We start from the raw sequence: 9,106 nt of genomic DNA, 5'->3' as shown, positions 1-9,106 counted from the left end.
TCATATGACATTGAATAAACACTTGCGTATGTACTTGTACCAACATATCAAATGTTATAAGTTTTTTTTTTTTCATTTTATTTCAATAACTTAAAATATAATTTACTTATTATATCAAAATTATTTATACTCAATATAAAGTAATACTCTGTCTGTTTCACAATAAGTGTTATTTTAATAAAAAAAAATTATCTTAAAATAAATGTTATCTACAATTTTTAATACAAATAAATTAAATATTATTTTATAAATCAAATAACTATTTATTGATTTTTTATATTTTATATCAAAAATATTCAATACTCACTATTATTAATTATTTTTTATATACTAAATTTCAATTATTACAAATATACATTAATAATAGTTGAAAACACAACAATAATTAACATGCATAGAAAAACTTTAAAATACGGTGATTGTTAAACTAAATAAGTATCTTATTTTTATTTAAAAATAGCTCTACTCAATTATCAAAAGCATATAATAAAACACTTAATTGAACATTTGAGCTGGTTACTAAAACACAGCTATATAAGGCCATAATAGCCCCAGAATATAGTAAGAACTAATATATATTTTTTCTTTGTTTAGAACTTTGAATTTGGAGATCGTTTGGGCCCATGTGCAAGGCGATCATGCTTATCATAACGTGAACACAGATCCAAGTGGACACGTCACTATCCCCAACTTCAATTGCAACGAACGGTAGAGATTTGAGTAGACCCTACAAAGTTGTTCGATGTTTAACGCCCAGCCTTCATTAAATAAGACATGGATGAGTCGCATTACTATCTCTTACACCGTCACCTGGTCATTGGGATCGCAGATACGCTTCATCTGCTAAAATACGCCTCATCCTTATGGGCCTTCTCGACCAGTTATGGGATGACACCGTCGCCGGTCCTAGGCCCGAGAACGGCCTCGGCAAGCTCCGAAAGCACAACACCTTCGCTTCCCGTTCTACCTCCGGCAAGGGTACGACGCTGTACTCTGCCAACGTTAATTACTCACATATTATAAATTACCTACGCTAATCACTAATTTTTAACTCAATTACTATTATTATCACTATAATCAATCCACTCATATTGATTAACCTTCAAATTAATAACCGATTTGAGTTTTTGGTTCAGATCTGAAACCCTAGACATATCTATAAAGCTTGAAGTGCGAAATTATCTTACTCAATTCATATGATTTTTTTTAAATACATCAACTCATATGACTTACAATATACAACTACGCAAAAAGAAAATAGGGGAAAGAAATAGTTAAAAATATGAAGTTTGTTTGTGAAAGTGAAACACTGAAAGATGTTTGTCTATGTTTATTGTAAGAAAAATAAAAAGATGCTAACGTTTTGATTGATCAGAAATGGAGACTGGAATCGTGAGATCGTACGGTGAGGAATCATTGGAGCAGGTAACGAGAGTAACCCGTAGTATCATGATCGTGAAACCGCCAGGTTACCAAAGTGGGTCGCCACCGATTTCTCCCGCTGGTTCTACTCCTCCGGTGTCTCCGTTTTCGGGTATGGTCGTTATTGACTTATTTGTCTTATTATGTACAGACTCTGTTTATAGGACAGTAAAACTGAATTGCCTAATTACTATACCCAGTGAACTAAAGGGTGCTCCTAAATTTGGGGTAGGGGAGATTTGTCTTTTAGTGGAATGGCCTAACTTTCAAATTTTTAATTTTCAACTAATATAATTAATTAGTATTTGGTAAGATAATTTCGAATGTGAAAATGACACACAACTTAATCTATTTTGCGTGGTTATCTTCCGTCAACAACAAAAAATTGTGTGGTTATCCACTTACGCAATACATTAACTAGTCTTAATTATATTACCATATTTCGTGCTTAACTCAACCCAAGTGTCAATTAGATAACTTGGTTATTTATAATAATCGTACACGGGTAAATGCATGAGTAGGATAGAAAATGAATGATAGCTCACTTTTTTTATTTAATTTAACGACAAAAACAGCTGGATAATTGAGCTAGATTTTGTAATTGTGTGTGATATTGAATGATTGTATATTTCGTGGTTAAAAAAATGTTTCAAACGGGTTCCTGATAATACCTCTTTCTTATGTAGTTCAGTTTTGTACATTAATGTTACTTACACCTATGTTGTTAGATTCACCTGCTTTTCATTTTCCACCGAGTATCATTAATTTACGAGGAAATTATACTCAACCATTTCATTACCTTTTAGAGTGGATTCAAATTGCTAGAAAGATGATAATTTTTTTTTTGCACAACAATGATGATATTGTTAATCTATAAATAACAACAACAAATTGCATAAAAGTAATCGATGTGTTTTTGCTTTTAAGGAACTAGAGAGTCCTTTCGGTTTCGGAGAAGGTCAACGTCGGATGCGTACGAGAAGAGAGGCCAAAACAGATCAAACCCTTCTTCTCCTTTCGATGAGTGAGAAATGAGCCACATTTTCTCGACTTTGGAAGCTGAGGATGTTACCTTTTGGCCTTTGCTGTAATATTTTTTGTTTAGTTATTTGTGTGCATGTATCTTTATATGAGTTGAGTTGAAGTTTTGTGCTGCAGTTCACGTTAGGCATGAGGCTCTGTTTGGTTAAGCTTCTTTTAAGTTTGAATTAGGTAAGCAGTGTTAATGGTTTTAAGTTGTAAGTAAAGAAGTGCAAAGGGTAGGGTAGCAGTGTATCTATCTTGTAATATGTATGTGTATATAGAGCCTTTAATTTACTGTGTTCTTGTTTTAATTACCTTGTAAGTTTTCTCTTGCTGAATAACAACCTACTTAGTTCTTGTCAATTTCTCGTATTTCTTAGTGTGACATACTCTGTTCTCGATAGATTTTGGTATGGGGATGAGGGTCCTAGGAAGTTGCTGCGTATGCGTTATGTGGTCCAATATGAGAACTACGTTTTGTCTTCATGGGGTGCCTTCAGAAGAAAAGACATTTGATAATGGGACACCCGGCCCATATAAAATTGTTCAATATCGTGTCGGAAGATGAGTGTTATTTTTCGATTCAATCAACGAACAATAATGGACATTAAGAAATCAACGAAAATGAGTACATGTATAACGATCAACTTCATGCTTATATTAAGATCTCTGCAAATAATATTTCTTTTTAATCATCCAATGTTCAGTAAATGTAAAATTATAATGAGAATGGAAATTAAACTCTTGACTTCTTTATTCCTCTATTCCTCGTTCCTTAACTTCATGTTTATATTTAGATCTCTGCAAACAATATTAAGGACATAAATTTCATGATTGCAACGAGGAATTGTGAAAGATCGATCTGCTTAATAGTTGAAATATATATATTTTTGTCTAAATTCTAAATTATTTCTTTAATAATATGAGAAATCTTAAAAATAAATTGAAAAAAAGTTTTATAGACATTGGATAAGTTAATGGGTGCTGTTATATGGTACGCGACAATTTTTGTTTAAAACAAGCGAATGAGGTCTCTAACCAATCAAAAGTCAAGCATCCAAATAAAATCAAATATTTGATGAAAACACATAGCATTGGTAAAAAATAATCGGACATATCATAATTCGACTTGTACCCAAAAGTATTTTCTTAAGTTCAAATAAATTATTAATATTATTTGATACATGCGATCAACTAAGAGAAATCTATAATTCGTCTTTTTAATTTTATCTCTCATCTTTAAAGCAAATGAAAATATTATTTACTTTTATGATTTGAAAGTTAAAATTTTTGAAATGATTAATATTTTGACAATTTAAAAAAAAATAAAGACTTCTAAAAAATTTGTATTTAGAAAGTTCAGTGTTCATCTAAATTTTTTATTTTTTTTTAAATTTTAGAAAAACTGTATTTTGAAAGTTTCACATTTATCTAAAATTTCAAAAAGAATTTAAGTTTTGATAAAATTACATTTTAGAAGTTTCACATTTATTCATATTTTCAAAAACAAAAATAAACTTTTAGAAAAATTGAATTTCATAAGTTTTACATTTATCCAAAGTTTTGAAATATTTTAAAAATTTTATAAAAAAATTATATTTCAAAAGTTTTTACATTTATTCAAAGTTTTAATTTTTTTTTAAATTTTAAAAAAATTGACTTCAAATAAAATATTTTTATATATTTAAAAAATGAAAGGTAAAGATGAGAGAGAATAAGTGGTAAATTTCTTCCACTAAAATTGTGGATTGGGCTTATGGTGGTCCTGGACTGGTGGGGAATCTATCCAACAATTTGACCAGGTGGATAGAAAGTGTGGGACAACCATCACAACACGAGTGTCGCTTCATAACTTCAATCCACCAACAAACAAATTTACACCACGGTCCAGATCTCGTTCGAGTAAGAGCATCTTTAACGGTAAAATAAGTTTGTCTGATAATATGTAATTACTTGAAATTTAATTTTTGATGAGACGAAGTTGTGCCAATGTATTATCACAGTTTTTAAAAAATAAATGATATTTTTATAATTTAATAATAATAAAATTATAAATGTAATTTTTTTTATTAATTTATTAATAATAATAAATTTATAACCATTAATATACTTATTTAATGAACCCATATCGAGGGTTACAATCGGAGTAAACACGTTCCATATACTATTTTCATCTCTAAGTATACATAATTTACAAAATTATAATATTTAAGAAAATTTAATATTAATATTAAATTTATTAATAATTGATATTATTTTTAGTTGTTTATCTATTATGAAAAAAATAATTTTATTTTATCAACATAATATTTAAAGCTGAATATAAAAAATAAATAAAGATATATTGATATAAAACAATTAATATAATTACAAATTTATACAAAACACCCTATAAAAAAGGATAGGATTATTTTTAAGAGAATTCTATATTTAAAAATAAGAGCATAATAAGTAAAGAATGAGTCAATCAGACATAGATGTCCAAGAACCAACAAATGAAATAGGATTTATTCTTTTTTTGTCCTCTTCTTATGCCTATTCTTTTTCTTTCTTCCTTTCATTTTTTGAATTCATGTTTCACTTATTGGAAGACCTTACCCATTATTATTATTTTCTGGATCGACCAATTGATTCTAAAAATAAAGTAAATCTATGAATATTAAGGTTCTAAGTGAAGGTTTAGATGATAGGCGATTGTAGGGCTTTGAGAAGAGGAAAAGAGGAAAAAAAATCTCCTACTTTATTTGAGAGGAAATTTTTTAGAAAATTAAAAGAAAATATATATAATATATTTTTAATTTTGAGATTATTATAAAAAAGATAAAAAGATATTTACATAATTTATTTAAGTTATTCAAAATTCTCCTCCAATACTTTTTTTTGAGTTGGTACAATATAGGATAATTATGTATTATGAAGAAAATAAAAACCTCTCATTCAACTTGGGAGACCATCATTCCTTTATTTTCCTTTCTTCTTTATTTTTCTCCAAAGCCCTACCTTTCTCACTCCTTCATAAACTCCCAAATGAACAATTGTTATGCATTAATGGATTGAATAAAATTTAAAAGTTATATAAAATTTATTTATAATTAATTAAATATTAAATATTATATATATATATATATATACACACAGACATACATAGACAATACATTAATATTAAATTTATTTTTACAAGAAGAAACTTATTTGTTTGAAACTTGTGTAATTTAATATTTATCATTTAGTTTAACATATAATTTTATCTCTCACTTCAAATTTATTTTATATTTATAAGTTAGTTTAACAAAAAGTCATTGAAATAAGTTTATGGAATTGTTCTCTGAGAAACTTACACGGTAAATGAGTCATTTTGGTTTTTTTATTTTTAAAGTTATGTTTCACATTACATAATCAATTTGTTGTTGATAGTCTAATTTGTCCACCCGTGACAATTTATTTGGACTGTAAATCAAGTATTTTTCGCATAAATTACAAATATTAATCGCTCAATGATATGACCACAATTAGGATTGTATAAAATAATCGGTTATGAGCCTAAATTCATAATTGATTTAAAACTCCGCATTAAATAATATAGATACTATCCAACCAATTTGTAAACTGCCACCTATGTTTTATTTTTTAATACAATTATTATCCACTCCTCTCCCAAATTACTTAGTACTTAATAATCCTTCCTTGGCTCATTTGTTTCTTTTATATTGTTGGCTATAACAATATATATTATTGTGAAATAAATTTACTTGGAACAAATATCATAAATAACTTAGAGTCCAAAAGTATTTTTTCTTATCTCTTTTAAATTCTATAGTTTTCTATCCTAAAAACTGATTTAGTTTTTAAGATGGAAGCTGACAATGAATCATCATTTCTGAAGAACATTGAAAATGTTATGTATTATTGTTTACTTTCCACCAATTTAAAACTCTATCTTTTATTTTCATTAAATATGTTTTTTTTCATACTATGAGGTATTTATTTTCTTTTAACACATGAAGCCAATAGTGAGTATTGATATTTATGATTGAATTAGTCATTTTTTGTTATTTACTATTATTTTTGTTATTTTTTGTGTGGTGTTTCATCCGTTTGTTTGAAATGGTTGTCGTAACAAATCATAAATCTTATCAATTGTTTCTCTTGTTGCATTTGTCGAAAACCAATTACATGACTAAAAAATCGATTATTTAACAATAACCGATATTACAATTGATTTTAAACTAAAAATAGATTTGATTATAAATATAAATCCATAATTTTATATAATAGTTTTGACAAATTCTGTTTTGACTTGATTGAACCTGTTGGATTAACAATTTTGTACGGGGTTATGATCTTCTATTTTGAAAAAACAAAGTGTGAGTTCTTAAATCTTGAAATGAACTATTTTAAAATTTTGAAAAAAGAGAGAGAAGTTAATTAACGGTAGAGATTTAAATCATGAGAAATTTTAAAAGATATAAATATAATAATCACCAAGATTATAAGGTGACTTTTGTTAGGATACGAACAAACATGGCAACTGATCACTTAACCATAGAGCCCCATTTCATATGCTAGTCCCTATATTTTTTATGATGCTCATTTAATGATTGAAAAGTTATTGATCAATGAAATGATATAGAGTATGTGACAGGGCAGCTGAATGGGTCTCAAAAAGTTTGGATCTTAAATTCTATTGCAGCAGCTATCTATATATCTACTACATTGTGCATTCAAAGTAATGCTACAACAAAAGACTTGTCATAGGAATATATTCAAATGATCATGTAATGATAACAAGTTTTCTTAAAAATAAATTTAAGTTGAATTCAATTTCTATAAATTAACTTTTTTATAAGTTATTTCATCTAATTGGTCTATAAACATTTTTTAGTTTTTAAGGATAACTTGAAATGACGTAGCTGTTTGAAACAAGGAAAATATATTTCAAAATATTTGAATTTTTAAGAACTTTTTATGGTTTAATAATCAAGTAATTATATCTTGCCGTCCTTTTCAAAACAAATTCTACTCATTATTGTTGAGAAACTTCCACAAGTTAGAAGTTTGTTCGAAATAGGCCAAAGTTCAATTGCTGAGTCATTGAAGAGTTCTTTTTATGAATAATATCATGAGTTTCGATAAGTTTTTGCTAGTTAATTGATGTAAAGTTAGCGTCAAGAAGTCATATGACTGATTATGTTATCAGTGCCATAGCTACATACAAAGCCTCATGAACAGGTCTCTAACATCATTCATGAGAAGTCATTCACAAAAATACATAGAAATTTACTGATTTTATAACATGAAATCTCTTTGCACTCATAAAATTACATACTAATTTGCCAAACACAAGCAATGAAGTGGTACATAAAGCAAAAATCAATGCTCCTGCACAAAAGGATGCATGGGTGGTTCAATTTACAATATAGCCATAGCCATTATATGATGATGATTATAGTAATCTTTAACTTGAAAAGGTGGAAGGCTCTCCCATGTCAAACTTTCCTACTTGACAATTTCAACTATGAAGATGTTGAGTTAGTTTTTGGATTCCTATTTGAACCGAAAATCCTCGTCGAATGACTAGATCTATCCCAATGTAGGGGGCTGCCAAAGAAGATACACAACATATTAATATTTGACTTTGTTTTGCAGTATGGTATCAAATAATTAAAATTGAAACTTCTGAATATTTTTCTTTTAAAAAATTCTACATTTAACTTGCAAAAAAAGAAAACATCTTGTCTGTGCGTTGTACGGGTCCTAAATACGACTAGCATATATATAAGACTCTGAAGAACTACATCAGTTGATTGATAGAATTTACCTTCTTAAAAGCCATTTTTGATGGACCACTTCCTGATCCTTTATCAGCAGGTTTCAATATCTCAAAAGAACATACAAGAGATTCATCAACGCTCAATAATGCACCGGCGTTATCAAATTCCCCACCATAATTTGGTGCAGAGAATATTGTGACTAATCTTCGTTTAGCGAAAAACTCATATCCATCCTCCACAACCTATAATAGGAATAAAAAGATTGATTTAAGGACTAAGAGAGATATATAATGCGACTGAGTCTGCTTTTGACACGATATGCATGATAGATAACAGAGTCTATATATCAGTTACATCCATTGCAAATAAAACAACAATTTTTTTTCCCGGTGTTGAGAGCGATATGGGAAACAAATAGAAAGCGAGAAATGTGATTAGTGAGTGATGAGAAAGAAAAGGATAGATAAATAGGTATAAGGAGTACAACAATTGAGGTGTGATAGTTTGTTGTAAAACAAACATACAGTGTCATTGATGCTACGAGGTTGTTTATTTGTGTAACAGTTTGCACCTCTGCAAATGGAAGTTACTATGCAATCTTTTCTAAAGGGAAATTTCTTTACTTTACATTGCTTCTTAACTTTAAAACAAACATGCACTTAACTGTTCCAATTTCAATTCCAGATCTTTCCATTGATTCAATTATTGTCATAAAGATTGCCTCTATCAAAAGTTGTAAATGAACTAATAACCATTGCAACTTATTCTACAAACTTTTCCAATTTAAAATTTAATAGATGATTTTAGGCAATTATGAAACAACAGATTTTATTTACCCAATTTGTGAATTAATAACCAAAGAGGTTGAAAAATGTTGGCAAAGGGAAAGA

General features: G+C 28.3%; 2 protein-coding genes across 3 annotated transcripts in view; one reads left to right on the top strand and one right to left on the bottom strand.

Moving 5' to 3' along the window:
• Positions 1-781: 781 nt before the first annotated feature.
• Positions 782-2,808, top strand: LOC101493722 (dormancy-associated protein homolog 3-like). Of its 2 annotated transcripts, none has more exons than XM_004494525.4 (3): positions 782-978; positions 1,376-1,534; positions 2,357-2,808. In XM_004494525.4, the coding sequence occupies exons 1-3, from the start codon at positions 864-866 to the stop codon at positions 2,455-2,457; spliced, it is 375 nt and encodes a 124-aa protein (XP_004494582.1). In that variant the 5' UTR covers positions 782-863; the 3' UTR covers positions 2,458-2,808. The 2 variants fall into 2 exon arrangements, with proteins under 2 accessions (XP_004494582.1, XP_004494581.1); XM_004494524.3 differs by having other exon boundaries at positions 785-978; positions 2,350-2,808.
• Positions 2,809-7,711: 4,903 nt separating this feature from the next.
• LOC101493399 (serine/threonine-protein phosphatase PP1) overlaps positions 7,712-9,106 on the bottom strand; it is a 3,354-nt gene continuing 1,959 nt past the window's right edge. The window contains exons 3-4 of the mRNA XM_004494522.4: positions 8,264-8,458; positions 7,712-8,043 (exon numbers count right to left, since the gene is read on the bottom strand). Of these exons, the coding sequence (XP_004494579.1) occupies positions 8,026-8,043; positions 8,264-8,458 (213 nt within the window). The 3' untranslated portion in view covers positions 7,712-8,025. The remainder of the gene's footprint in view (positions 8,044-8,263; positions 8,459-9,106) is intronic.

Source organism: Cicer arietinum, chromosome 3, assembly GCF_000331145.2.
Source record: "Cicer arietinum cultivar CDC Frontier isolate Library 1 chromosome 3, Cicar.CDCFrontier_v2.0, whole genome shotgun sequence".
NCBI classification, from domain to species: Eukaryota; Viridiplantae; Streptophyta; class Magnoliopsida; order Fabales; family Fabaceae; genus Cicer; species Cicer arietinum.
Note: the sequence above shows the minus strand (reverse complement) of the source record. Positions and strands in the feature narration are given on the sequence as shown.